This window comes from Schistocerca cancellata, chromosome 1 (genome assembly GCF_023864275.1).
Source record: "Schistocerca cancellata isolate TAMUIC-IGC-003103 chromosome 1, iqSchCanc2.1, whole genome shotgun sequence".
Classification (NCBI taxonomy): Eukaryota; Metazoa; Arthropoda; class Insecta; order Orthoptera; family Acrididae; genus Schistocerca; species Schistocerca cancellata.
This window is the reverse complement of record NC_064626.1, coordinates 174,293,650-174,309,213: the sequence shown is the minus strand read 5'-3', so window position 1 is coordinate 174,309,213 and position 15,564 is coordinate 174,293,650. Positions and strand designations below refer to the sequence as shown.

Here is a 15,564-nt window from a genome sequence, read left to right as displayed (position 1 = left end):
CAATTTGGAATGTGTGTTCCATTTGTACATATCAGAAATGTTGGTATAATTCAAAAAACAGTTAAGTTTTAACCCTCGAGCGGATGTGCCATTCTACATAACACAAGCAGGCATGCAGTATACTTGTTGTCTTTATGTTACCAAGGTTAAACAATTATAAAATAAACTTACATTATATTAGTTAAATCACTGTTTAAGTATATAATGAAAAAAATGTTCATTGTATCACTCTCTTGTCGTGTACAAGTGTTGCCGCACACTAGTGACCCATTCGAAGCATTAAATAGTGCAGTTGCATCAGATTTCTGCCAGCCTCTTATCTGATTACTAATTATACCAAAGATATTTGCCCTAATGTAGGATTACATTGCTAGCTCAGAATCAGTGTCATTTTCTTGCACAGATCGTAAATTTTTTCTCACCTAGTTCACTGGTTATTTTATGTTACAGATGCTCGCTTAGATGTATGACAACACAACTTATCATTGTGTTAGCTGAAGCAGTAATGAAGGACTAAGTACAGGCTCACAGTTGTAAAACAACAATGAAACATTACAAAACAATGTTTTTTTTTTTGTGATTGGTGCATTTTGTACACAGGCATGCCCACTTAAAGGTTACAAATGCCTGTCTCAGAGTGCTACCTCCAAACACTTCCAAAAATAAATTGATGAATATGGGGGATGATGGGCTTCCCATAGTCATTTTGTCATTTTGTTCAAAGAAAGTGTCATGAAATAAACCATATTGTGGCAAAGCGTCATCATTTTCAGTATTTCACTAATTATCATCAAGGACTCTTCAAGAGGATGAGTAAAGAGAGAGATTACATCAAAAGCTCCCACCCAAATCCAAGGGATCAAGACATAAAGACTTCAACAGTTGTATAAAAACTGTAGAATTGGAAATGCGATTTTGATACCTTCTGACATGAAGGCTAAGAACAGAAGCTAAATACTTGTAATGGGACATAGTGAACTTCTTTGTGAATTTTTGCCAAAGCATAGATCTTGTTAGAATGGCAGCACGATGAAATTTTCGAAGCACATCATCGGACAACAAACTCTTTGTCAGAATGATAGCATTTTCTGCTTTATCTGTTCAGCTGGGTCATTCTGCAGTTGAAGGTATGCTGAGTCCTTGAGTAAAAGTTCCATTTTGCCCACATAATCATCCTGTGAAAGAAGAACTGTGGCATTACCTTTGTCCACTGATATGGCAAATAAATCTGAATCTTCTCTAATAGACCAAACTACTGCCCTTTTGACAGAGGAGAGATTGTTATTTGGGGGGGGGGGGGGGGGGGGGGGGTTGAGCCATATGAAATCTCTTGCCTGATTTTTTCCTGCAGGGTCTGCAGGAAAGCTGGACACTGCTCGTTCCACCAAGCAAATAAATTCATTGCTGGAAGACTTCTGATGTAAGAGCAAAATTTAGGCCTTTCTTTGCACACTGATAGTGTGACATCATCCAGTTCTTTACTCATGAGGTTAATCGTGATCCATCAGTGAGTATCATCATCGAATGTCATGGGTTGAGAACAAAAATGTTGAAACTTTGAAGATTACCTACTGATGGTGCTCCTGTGTGCACAGTCCGATAGTGCTGAAGAAGAGTAATCCCAAGGTGACGTAGGATCGAGGAAGCCTGGTGTTTGGGAAATTGTATATAGACCAAAAATCTGCATCATTCAACACAAGTGTGCTGAGCGCACACATTTGATGCACTCTGAGGAATCTGCAGAGGCACAATGTCTTACCAAGGGACACAGAACCTTGTATGATAAGACACAACTGCTTGCCTCTGCATCTTGCTATTGAAAAAGTATTTTAATGGAAGCTGTCAAGATAATACTGGCAGTCAGCATTATAAGTGGAGGTCAGGGTTATCCTTTAAGTAAGACTTGGAACCCTGTTTTATTTGATATTAAACAACTATGGTCACTGACCTAGTCAGCAGAATATGTTGACAGTGATAACAGCAATTCATTGATTTTTTTTTTTTTTTTTTCCCCAGCTGTCTCCACGGGGGCTCTGTACAGTCACTTGCACGGGGGGGGGGGGGGGGGGGGGGGGGCAGTTGCGACAGTTTTTGATGCATGTGCTCTTGGCCTTATGCACTGTATAAAAGGACTGTAATTTCATGGTATAAATCAGTTGCAGAGAGATAAGCATACAGTCTTCTCACCTGGAGGTGGTATCAAGGTGGACTGCAGAAATATTGTGTTCAGATGATTGTATGATCTGAGACCCGCCAGGGTAGCCGAGAGCACTAACGCGCTGCTTCCTGGACTCGGGTAGGCATGCCGGCCCCGGATCGAATCCGCCCAGTGGATTAACGACGAGGGCCGATGTGCCGGCCAGTCTTGATGTGGTTTTTAGGCGGTTTTACACAACCTGCTAGGTGACTACCGGGCTGGTCCCCATGTTCCGCCTCAGTTACACGGCTCGCAGACATCTGAACACTTTCGCACTATTCCATGGATTACACTCGACACAGACAGTTGGGGTACACTAATTCAGTCGTGGGGGGTACGGGGTGGCGGTAGGAAGGGCATCTGGCCACCCGTTAAACATTAACATGCCAAATCCGATTAACAATGGCTGACCCTGCGTAACTGCGGGACGAGGCTCAGGCGATAGAATGATTGTATGATCTGACTGCAGAACCAAGACGAATAAAATCAGATGGAAGTTCTTATTTGCAAATGAAAATGACTCTAGGATGTATGTACGAAAGTCACTCCAAAAGAAATGCACACTTTTTTTTCCTTCAAAAATCCCATTTTTGTTCTGAATCGTAGCTTTTCACAGAGGTCATAGAAACATTCTTCCTATGTGTATACAAATTTAATTCAATCTGTTTCTGCAAGTCTTGCTATTATGGCATTCCATCAAGACTGCTGCTGCACATGCTATTCCTCTGAGAAGCAATGTGCTGTTTTAGAGTTTGTATGTTGTGAGAACAAGACAGTGACGAACTTTCACAAGAGACTAAAGGAGGTGTATGCAGACAGTGCTGTTGATCACAGTACAATTAGTCATTAGACAACCAGATTATCTGTGGAAAGTGGGTACGGCAATACTCGGGGCCTCCCTCACAACTGCAACACGAGCACTCCACAGACTGCCAACAGAGTGATGTGTATTCCCAATCTGATTTTGCCCGACAAATGTATTGCAATGAATGAACTGTAAATCCAAGTGCGAGTAGGAGAAATGGGTGTGTGCAGAATATTGAGACAGTTGAAGTTGGAAAACGTTTGTGTAAGGTGGCTTCTGAGAATGTTTGCAGGAGCCAGTGTTGTAACTGCAACAGGAACGGTCGTAGGGTTGCCACGAACAAAAACACGGTGGGACTGAACGAGAGTAGTCCGCGAACAAATAAGATGGACGAACACGAATGGAAGGACAAGCACGATGACAAACAACCAAGCAAGACACCAAGATCAACAAAAAGTATTAAGCGAAAGGGGCACAAGAGATAACCTAATGAAATCAAAACAACGCCCACTCGTAAATGGGAAGTAAGCACACGCAACATAAACACGATGTCTGTGAGTGAGATATCAACCGACTCAACGGAAATACCAGACTGCCTCACTGAGTGAGAGGCAGCCGTCTAAATACATGACAGGGTATGTTGCTATTGGCCACTGGGACCACGTGCTCCACAGTGGTGCTCTCACGTTAGACTCGGGGCTAGGAGCGCATGCAGCCACGGCTTACAGCGCAACTGCTGCAGAGACCTCTAGTGGTCATCGAGTTGCATGCCATCTGGCACGGATTCGAAACCCGCGGCGCTCGGTACCAGAGCCAGTATACAGACCTTGTTTCCACAGTGGCATAAAGCAGTGGAAAGAGACAGACACTATGTGAAAAAATGTCATTTCGTCTCTCGCAAATTTTTTGACATAGGGTAGAAATATCAAAGGTATGTAAAAGAAATTGGGTGTTTGAAAAAGCTGTGCATTTATTTTAGAGTGACCCTTTCTCATGGGAGAGGTAAATTCCCAATTTTTTGAAGAGTGGCTTGGTGGATGTATATGGTGACAATCTTATCATGACCTTGACAAATAATTTCTGCATAGTAATGTCTTTTTGGTTATTGACTGCAGAATGGAATTCCACATAAAACGATTGAATTCACATGAGCAAAATCTACTGTTCTAATAGTAGTCAAGTCACACCTTTGACAAAGAACTGGCATAGCAGAGGTTACTCCTGTTCCACAGCAGATTATTTCCTCAACCCAAAGAATTTAATCTCACGGACCTGTTCATTTATTTTATTGTTTATGAGTAATGACTGTGTGTTTTGTATGTTTCTTTGATGTGCAGAAGACCATATGAACTGTTTTGTCCATATTAAGTAAGAGGTGGTTGTTATCGTACTTTTTACGGGCTATAAGACCTGTTTTTATAGTTACAGTTTTAGTACATTTCATGGCAACAGTTATGTCGCTCGGCACATCAAATGGCAAAGATTTTCATCCATATTCTCCATTTGGCCTAGCCTCACACTACTTTTTTTACATTGAATAATAAAGTTGTGGAAAGACAATATTTTCTCTTCATGTCCTTGTGGCATTTTCCAAGATGTTTTGGTTTTGGTTTGCATGCTAAGTCCATGATGCATTGTGAATGTATGGCACCAACCAACTCCACCCTTAAGTCTGTTGTTCCACAGTAGCACTATATTATGGGCATGTATTTGAATCATTTTTTGTATTAATTCCAATGCCATTTGATGGTGCCCATGAATCCACTTCAGTACATCACCTTCTAGTTATGTCCATTTTGCATTCAGTCCTCTATTTGCACATTTTGTCCCCCCCCCCAGTTCTTCTGTACTAGCCTGCCAATCGCAAATGGTTTTTTTCTGTTGGTCGAGGGCCGAAATGCCGCTCAGCTGCTCTGTTTCCATGTTGTTCTACATTTTGCTAATTCTTCCAGTTTATAGCCCACTATGAATATCTTTTTCTTTCCATTATGAAATTAGCTACTACCAAAAATATTGTACAGTTACTGATGATGCAAATCACTTTCAGTTCAAGTTCACTGGCACCATAGACCGCAGTAACGCATCATAGACTGTTCTGCGTTTGTGATAGTGGGGCGGGAGGGAGACAGTGTTAGCAAGCTTGTGAATACCCGCAACTCATGTTCATCTCATTGATGCACTGCTGCCACCAGTTGATTCCAATGTTGCTAGATAGAGATAGGTAGCATGAAATATATGGCCCTTTTTAAGACCGTTGGGAATTTTTAAACCAAACGCTGGACATTATTTTGATTGTAAGATTGCCTTGTAATCCATAAAATAGGTATAGACCATGGTGATAGGAAGGGCATCCAGCTGCCATCTGTCCCTAACATTGCCAAATCCAGAATAACATGCCGACCCCATTAACACACATGATAAGCCAGGAAAAAAAATTGTAGAGCCATTGCAAACTTCCATGTTAGGTAGATCCTACTTCTGTAAGAAGCCATAACTCCAATATTCTTCTGTTGTATAGTGTAACAGAGATACATGTATTTTTCCCCACTGAACTTAGAAAAGATATAAGGAAGTGAAAGTGTTCTGGGCCAAGACCATGACGTAATGTTTTAATGTAATTTCAGATAAAGTGGTCACAATTTGAAGCAACTTGCATAACATTTTTACTACTTACACAACACATCATATAACAAGTATCCATTGATATGTCGACAAAGGTACAAAAGATTAGATTAGATTATGTTAGATTAGATTCAGTTTTCGTTCCATGGAATCAAAAATGGAATGATTCTCGTGGGTATGGAACATGTCATATTATAACATAAAACATTTGAATATAATACTTACTACCCTGATCATTTGTCGGGAGATAGTCAAAATAGGTTAATACAGTGTAGTAAACTGGAACAGCTAATATTTACAGAATTAACACACTGTCAGAATGAAACACTGCTATGCACTATTAATAAATTTATCATACACAAAATACCTAATCTTGACTGTTGTGACTAAGTGTTGCCAAAACTGAAATCTAACAGATATTTTTACTTAAGTCTCTGTTGAAGGCATGTATTGTCATACACAACAGTGATCAAAGAAGGAGAAATAAAGCAAAGTTGTGGAAGTATAGGCAAATTAGGATAAAATAATTTTACCCTAGTATCTATGGATACTTGTTATTTTTTGTGTGTTCTCTTTGTGTAGTGAAACTGTTATGTGAGTTGCTTCAAACTGTGACCACTTTATTTTAAATTCTATCAAAACAATAGGTTATGGGCTCGGCCCAAAACACTTTCATTTTGTTATATCTTCTCTACCCCTAACCTGTGAAGGATAAATTCATATGACACCTGACATAAATGTTTTCTGAACCAATGTTTCAGTCCCAGTTACAGTGCCCTTCTTCTGGGTCTACTGAGCCATCAGTGGACCCAGAAGAAGGTCACCATAACCGTGGTTGAAATGTTGGTTTCTCAAATATAGTTTTTAAAATCATGATGCACGATGATACTCAGAAAACTTTGTCTATTGACTCTGGCTGTTGAAGCCAGTGCAATTATATCATATGACATCGTCTTCCACAATTCATATCTTAAACTGTGCTGATAATTGCTATATTCTTATGTATAAAAATAAATTTTACTGACATGTGTCACACAAATTGGTGAAATAAAGATCTCATATGCTCACAGAACGGCTTGCTGAAAGCCTGCGGCTGCCACAAGTGGTTCCATCAGTCCAGGCACAAGTGTTTCTATGCTTCCGAGTGCTGTTGCTGCGAATGTCACCGCAACATGTAACATCATTGTGGCCAGTGATTGTCAGTGAACTAGTCCAAGTGTTCCTGCACATCGAACAAGAGCTTAGTACTGACACTGAGCAATTCAGGTTTGTTTTTACTCTCATATTCCCACATTATTCTTATACTGTTGATTTTCATAACATTTATGTACATCGTTTTGATGCTGACGGACCCATCAGTTGTCAGTATACTTTATGTAATATGTAAAAATGTTAATTCAATTGCTGAATGGGTGTGTAACTTCAGCATAAGTGCCAGTGACTGCTCAAGCAATATTTGAACAAGGTATTGATATGGTAGAGTGAGGGGATATGTGTCATAAAATTTGCAGATAAATCTGTCATGGGTATTTATTTTGCCAATTTTCTGTTAAAAACAGAAAAAAATGAACTGTGTTTGTAGTGCAATATCAAAGGGAAAAAAATCATTTCCATGTATTTGTGAAAACACCTTTGAAATTGTGAAACAGCTTTGCATATCTACAACACGATTTTGTAAATGTCTGTAAGGCAACACCCCTTCATAGCTCTGTAGATCACTGTTGTTTTGATTTACAGCAATTTGCATTTTGCAGTTGAAAGCTGTCAAAAGTTCTGCCAGGTGTTAGAGATTTCCTTAATTTGACTTGGCTGTAGGAGTGTCTCAGTTGTAAAGACTAAATGCATTAAAACTTATGTAAGATGCGGCATTTTTTCATAAATCTCTGTGTTTATGACATCATATCTATTGAACGATGTATTGGACAGTGATGTATTTGCATAGATACATTTAGTGGCGTGTGTGGTTACAGTCTGCGAATATTTTGCATATAGATTTAGTAGGAAAGAAGAAATAAATTTAATTGTCATGCACAGTGCAGCAGATTTTCACACATCTGAATGTTTATGATGTGGTATCTCCTGAACTATGTATGGTACCATGATATAATTATGTAGGTGCTTTTAGCACCCCGGTTTTTTTAAGTCCCAAATCGTCCTTCACAGAGCCGAGCAGAGCCCTAATCTTAGAAGGTGGATGGAACACACTCTTAATGTTAAAATTCCTTAAAATTCGTCCAATCTTAAATGATAAGCCTCCAGCATAAGGAAGAAAGGCCATAGATCTATGTTCCTCTTCGTACACCTCCGGAGATGGTCCAAACTCCATAGCCAAACAAATCTGTTCCTCGGTGTCTCCATTTTCCTTAAAAACAGTCATCAAATGCTCAAATTCTTGGGTTAAGCTGTCTGCGTCAGAAATGGCATATGCTCTCCATACCAAAGTCCTAAGGGCGCCACTACGTTGGTGTGGTGGATGACAACTCTTAGGATGCAGATACCAATCTGTGTGTGTCGGCTTTCAGTGAACACTGTGTCCCAAAGTTCCATCTGGTTTTTTATAAACCATTACGTCTAAAAATGGAAGCATCCCATCATTTTCAACCTCCATAGTAAATTTGATACGGGGATGAAGACAGTTGAAGTGGTCCAAAAATCTGTTAAGAGCATCATGTCCATGGGGCCATACGAAGAAGGTATCGTCCACGTATCTCCAGAAGCACTTTGGTTGCAAAGCTGAAGTCCTCAGTGCCATGTCCTCGAAGTCCTCCATAAATAAATTAGCGACTATGGGTGACAAAGGACTACCCATAGCCACTCTGTCATTCTGTTCAAAAATGTTACCGTTAAATAAAAAATACTTGGAGGTCAGCACATGATGACAAAGCTTAACCAGCTCTTCATCCAGTTTTTCACTGATCGAACTAAGGGTCTCTTCCAGAGGAACTCGTGTAAATAGGGATACCACATCGAAACTCACTAACAGATCTGAAGGACTCAACTTCAAAGATCCCAATCGTTGAATAAAATCCACCGAACTGGATATATGGTGTTCAAGCTTGCCAACAAATGGACTGAGAGCAGATGATAAATACTTTGCCAGGTTATAAGTGGGTGCACCCAAATTACTAACAATAGGGCATAGAAGAACCCCTTCCTTATGCAACTTAGGCAGACCATACAACCTAGGCGGAACGGCAGCACCAGGATGAAGTTTCTTACGTAAATCATCTGACAACGAACTCTTTTTCAACAGTGAAAGTGTCTTATGTTTGATCCTTTCTGTGGGGTCATTAGATAGTCTTCTGTACGCAGAGTCGTTGAGAAGTAAATCCATTTTTAGGACACAATCATCACGCGTCATTACAACCGTGGCATTCCCCTTGTCAGCTCGGCTCTGTGTAGGATGATTTGGGACTTAAGAAACCCGAGGTGTACAAAATTCCGTGTCAGTGTGGGAAAGCTTACGTTGGCCGTTCTATTCGCACAGTGCATGACAGGTGTGTGGAACATCGCCGTCATACGAAGCTACAACAGCCGGATAAATCGGTGGTAGCAGAACACTGCCTAAATGAGGGACACAAAATGAAATTTGAGGAAACTGTTGTGGTTGCCAACATTTCTGGTTTTTGGAACAGTGTCTATAAAGAGGCGATTGAAATTAGGTTGGCTGATAATTTAATCAACAGAGACAATGGGTCTCCTCTTAGCAAAATGTGGAATCCTGTATTATCTCGCATCAAAACTGAACATTCTTCGGTGCGGCATTGATTGCGATATATCATTGCCAGCAGTGTTTCACTAAGGGCAGCGCCACCTCCCTGTTTTGGAAGGCAGGAACCGTGATAGGCGGCGCATGCGTCGTGTACTGAACTGTGGCCTATATAGGACATCGGTCTGCAATCTGACGTCAGTTCTCAGCGGGACTCATCAGCAGAAGCAGCATTTCCTGAAGATGGTGAACAGTTGGATCGGCAAAATATCGAGTCAAATTAATATTAGGATCCAGCAACAAACCCGAAGAGACTTTAAAGACAGTTGCCTGTCACATACAGTGTATGGCAAATCATGTTAAAATTGTGTTCCACATTTCAGTTGATGAGATACCTTTCTAAAGACACTATCCCAATACTGAGATGTGAAAACTAATTTGTGTGCCCTGATATTCTATCCAGCATCCCTATGTTACACAAGGCTCAATCATGGTGGAAATTTCCTGTTGTTGAAGCCTTGCGGGGAACTGCTATGAAAGTGTCATTGCAGGGCTGCAGAGTTTTATACACACTAGGCATCCTTAGTCCCAAATTGTTCTTAAGAGAACCAAGGAGCAGGAGATTAGGGTTTTCTTCAGGTGTTCAGTTTCTTTTTACATGCTGTCAGTGTCAGAGACATGTATGCTCTTTGTACCAGCATCATAGGAACTCTACTGCATTCACGCAGCAGATGACAGCTTGTTGTTTGCAGTTACCAGTCAGTGTGCATGGATTTGTGGTAAATTCTGTGTTAGAGAATTCCATTGTTTCTTTTGTAAACCAATACATCCAAGAAAGGGAGCTTTCCATCTTTTCAACTTCCATCATGAACTTAATGCTGGGATGAAGAGAAATTTTCCAGGAACCATTAAGAGGTACCACTCCAGGTGGCCAGACAATGAAGGTATCATCAAAACTCCAAAAACAAGTTGGTTTCAAAGCTGGCTTCATCATTCTCAAAATATTCCCTAAATAAGTTTGTAAAACTGAGAGATGAATGACTTCCCATTTAGAATAATAGACTTCAGTCTATTAGTTTGTTCAAAAACACAATCATTAAGCAAAACATATGTTGATATCAGCACATGATGACAGAGTTACATTGTTTCCACATAAAGTTTTCCACTAAAAAACTGTTGGACTCCTTAAGTGGAATGCTAATGAAAAGACAAGCAACATCAAAAGTTCTAATTCATCAAGGTTTAGTGATTTCAGCCAGCATATGAATGCCACTCCATTGGAAATATGGTGATCACATTTTCTTATGAAAGAAAGAAGTACCTTCATTACATATTTCAGTGAGTTGGAATGGATACACATAGAGTACTGACAGTGGCACATAATGGCATCCTTCTTTGTGGATTTTCTGCACGCCATTTAATCTTGGTGAACCAACCACACCCCTATGACTTTCCTGGATTACATCTTCAGTTAGCAGGCTCTTTTTCAAAAGTGAGACAATTTTACAATTTATCCCATCAATGGAGTTGCTCTGCTTTTGAAAAAGATTGAGAAGAGCATGAGTGTATATTAATTACCTTAACTGACAATGGAAACTGATATACCATTCTACAGTAATTTGAGTCTCACCCACTAAGCTCACAGACACGATTTCAGCATGTGCTGTTTCCAAAACGTAGCTCACATGTACTTAGAAGCAAGAGAAAGAAAAAATAAGTTATGTTCCTAAAACAGAAAGGCCAGCTGTAGGAAGCATAATGGAAAGTCTCCGCTGCACTGTTTACTGGCAATTACTGTGTCTGTCTCTGTGTGTGTGTGTGTGTGTGTGTGTGTGTGTGTGTGTGTGTGTTTTTAATGCATGCTTATTGCTCCATGAAACATTTTTACGCTTCCCATACATTATTAACAGCTATGTAAATCAGTCCAGAAGGTTTCCTTGCTTTTAGGTACTTCCTTGTGACATGCTAATTTTAGCAATTTCGTGGCAGTTTATACAGGGCCATTTTAATTCAGTTACAAAAGAAACTGCACATTTCCTTATTAAGTCAAATACATAGGGTCCTACCATCAAATGAAATTGAAGTCAAGTATCTGTATTGGAAAAGTTGTTGCTGGTATGCTTATTTAATTCAGAAACATTCAGACATACAGTAGCAACAGCAAGAAAAAGTGGTTACAGTTTTGGCAATCTCATTAAGTGCTGGAGTTCTGAAGACAATACAAGGGGGAGAAAAAAAAATGTTAGACATAACCTTGCGTGCTTGGAACTAACTATGGAAAATCCAGGATAGATAATATTGGAGCTAACTGTGCTAAAATAAAGTTCATGATTCCTTGTCTTGGGCTCTGGCACAACTTTATCACCTTCACAGTGCTCTCCATTATAGAAGGATAGTTCATTAATCAGACAAATAAACATAAAGCAAGAATGGTTTGTTAAATTAATACCTTTTTTTGGCTCACATTGTGAAAAGTTTCCTTATCCTCTCACGAAAGAATTGTTTGCCATGACCTCAAAGTTTGTTTTGTACTTTCTTCTTTATCTCTTTTTTTTCCATTGATTTGATGCCATGCAAAGCTTCATTTTTTTGACTAAACAATAGAAATCTGAAGTGTCAGAGGCAGGGCAGACCATGGGCACTCCATAAGCTGAATAACAGGACCTTACTAGTCAATTGTTATATTTTGAATTTCTTTCATACAAGCAATTCATGGTGTTTCTGCTACATGCTTTGATGCTTGCGCTTTCCACTGGATGCGTCTAAATCCTTCCTTTGATGCTTGGACATTTAGAGGTGAAAGGAACAGGTTATTCAGAGCCATCGGCGTATTGGTGTGCTAGGACCATGCTGAGGCCGTATTGTGAGGTGTCAGTCGCCAACACAATGTACTGGTCCAAAGAGAATGTAGCTAAACAAGGGGCTGAGAGTAGCTTGGTTTTCACCATTTGAAAAGCATATTTGCAGTCCAGAATCCAGCAAAAAAATACATCATTGCATAACAAGGTATGCAATGATAGTACCTTGTCTTCCTAGGAAGGCCTGAAGCTCCTTCATGGACTAGGAGTGAGGCATAGACATAACAATGGAGATGTGGTCTGGAAGACGGCAAACCCCACAACATGAGACCTCGAACCCCAAAAAAAACAATAGAATACTGAAGTCCCCCCTGAGGTTACACCATAAGGCTGCAGACTGTAAGACAGAAAACAAAGTGTGCAAATTTTTCAAGTTATCGTCTGGGGAGGAGCCCATAACAACAATATCATCAAGATAATTAATGCAACCCGGGGCAGGCACAGTCATTTGCTCTAAAAATTGTTGGAAAATAGCGAGGATGCTAGCCACACTAAAAGGAAGGTGCAAATACTGATAGAGACCAAAAGGAGTATCCAAAACCAGAACTCGCTGAACCTCTTCATTCATAGGAAGCTGCAGATACACTTCAGGTAGATCAATTTTAGAACAGTACTGGCCCCCCAATATTTTCACCAGTAGTTCCTCCCAGTGTCGGAGAGGATACATATCCATGATTGAATGTGCATTGACAGTAGTACTGAAGTCACTACAGAGGTGAAGTTTCCCCAACAGCTTCCGAAGTACAACTAGTGGAGATGAACATTCACTACCCAAAACAGTTTGCATCACCACTAGAAATTGAAGTCTGTCCAATTCTGCTTTCACTTGATCTTTCAGGGCAACATGAGTAAGACGCGCAAAACAAAATCCAGGCTGAACTGTGGATTTCAAAAAAATATGAGTAGAAAAATTCAGAGCACACCCTATATGTTCTGAACACAAGTCTGTAAACACTTCACACAAGGTTTCCAATTGAGAATATGGTACCTGATCAGACACAAGATGAACTGCATTGATGATAGAAAATCCAAATGCTTGAAATGTGTCCATCACAGACAAGTTCTCAACACTGGCATCAATAGTCACCAAAAATGTAATGGAATGAATCACTGACTTGTAAGAGGCAGATGCTGTAAATTGTCCCAACAGCACTATCTTCTGTTTGTTATAACTGACCAGCTTCCGTGAAACTGCTGTAAGTGGTGACAGGCCTAAACTCACACAGACTTGAGAATTCAATAATGTCACTGCAGCACCTGTGTCGACCTGTAGCCAGAGTACTTCGCGTAAAAACGTAACTCGATAAACAACTTGGAGACGTCAGAAGCATTGAAGTCACACAGTTTACTTCCATGTCCATATCCTGAGCGACCTCCAGCAAACAGCACATGGACGTGATGTGGCTGGCCTTTCTTCTGGCAAGCATTACAAGTAGCTCATTGCTTAGGGCATGTTGAATGTTTGTGCTGGGCAAAATAGGAAGAAAAAAATTGAAGCAGAGAATTCTGTTCATGTGACAGTTGCGGCTGCTTGGACTGGCCTTATTCTGCTCGCTGTGTTGCCACTTCCTTGTGCAAGCTATCTGTTCTCCCAGTGGGCACATCTTGTGACACTACTGCATCACCTCACACTTCAATTTTGTCACTCGCTGCCTCAGAAACTTCAAAATATTATGCTATTTACAACTCATGCTCATACAATAAGAATAATGGCAGAATGTGGTGCCACATAACATGGTACTACACAAAACAGCCACTGATAGCATAGGCACATAGGGAACACACACGACACAGATCTGCAAGCCCACGGTATTGGTGATAAGTTGAGAAAACTGTTTCGAAACACATGTGCTACAAAATGCCACTGTTTCCTGCACATGTATCCCAATATCAATATGGAATATGCTCACCATGCACATATACACAGGCCACACAACAGGTTGGCATACTCTGGATCAGGTGGTTGAGCAGCTGCTGGGGCATAGCCTCCCATTCTTGCACCAGTGCCTGTCGGAGCCCCTGAAATGTCCTAGGAGTATGAAGACGTGCAGCGATACGTCGACCGAGAGCATCCCAGATGTGCTCGATGGGGTTCAGGTCTGGAAAACAGGCAGGCCACTCCATTCCCCTGATATCTTCTGTTTCGAGGTACTCCCCCACAATGGTAGCTCAGTGGGGCCGTGCATTATCATCCATCAGGAGGAAGGTGGGACCCACTGCACCCCTGAAAAGGCAGAAATACTGGTGCAAAATGACATCCCGATACACCTGACCTGTTACAGTTCCTCTGTCAAAGACATGTAGGGGTGTACATGCACCAGTCATAATCCCACCCCACACCATCAAACCACGACCTCCATACAGACCCCTTTCAAGGACATGAAGGGGTTGGTATCTGATTCCTGGTCCACACCAGGTGAAAACCCAGCGAGAATCACTGTTCAGACTATATCTGGACTCGTCCTTGAACATAACCTGGGACCACTGTTCCAATGACCATGTACTGTATTCTTGACACTAGGCTTTACGGTCTCTCCTGTGACCGGGGGGTCAATGGAATGCATCTTGCAGGTCTCTGGGCGAATAAACAATGTCTGTTCAGTCGTCTGTAGACTGTGTGTCTGGAGACAACTGGGGAGACAACTGTTCCAGTGGCTGCGGTAAGGTCCCGAGCAAGGCTACCTGCAGTACTTCAAGGCCATCTGTGGGCACTGATCATGAGATATTGGTCTTCTTGTGGTGTTGTACACTGTGAATGTCCCATACTGTAGCGCCAGGACATGTTTCCTGTCCGCTGGAATCGTTGCCATAGTCTTGACATCACACTTCGTGGCACACGGAGGGCCTGTGCTACAACCTGCTGTGTTTGACCAGCCTCCAGTCGCCCTTGTATTCTACCCCTCATAACATCATCAGTATGTGTTCTTTGAGCCACTTTCAACACACAGTCACCATTAGCACGTCTGAAAATGTCTGCACACTTACTCGCTGCACCGTACTCTGACATGCACCAGTACACCTCTGCGTATGTGGACTGCTGTCAGCAACACCACACGATGACCGCAGGTCAAATGCACCACATGGTCATACCCCGAGCTGTTTTAAACCTGCAAACTGCCCACCAGAGTGTTGTTTCACCATGTATCAGCATTATCCTTAATTTATGAGCATGAGTGTAGATAAATCATTAATATTAAGTCTTACAGTTTCTAGTAACCAGGAATAGTTCACTGGCAACGCTGGAGAAATTTTTGGAGATACTGAGTTTGAAGGTATAAATACAATTGTTTAAGAAATCTTCTGTTCATTCACTCATAGCTGTCCATTAAAACGGTGCAGAATGAGGACTTCTGTGGCAATTACGTAGATGTGT

The 15,564-nt window shown here is 41.0% G+C and overlaps 1 protein-coding gene across 1 annotated transcript in view; it reads left to right on the top strand.

Moving 5' to 3' along the window:
• LOC126160489 (protein dopey-1 homolog) overlaps nucleotides 1-15,564 on the top strand; it is a 328,138-nt gene that overhangs the window by 245,926 nt on the left and 66,648 nt on the right. The window contains exon 28 of the mRNA XM_049916952.1: nucleotides 6,695-6,890. Coding sequence (XP_049772909.1) covers nucleotides 6,695-6,890 — 196 coding nt within the window. The remainder of the gene's footprint in view (nucleotides 1-6,694; nucleotides 6,891-15,564) is intronic.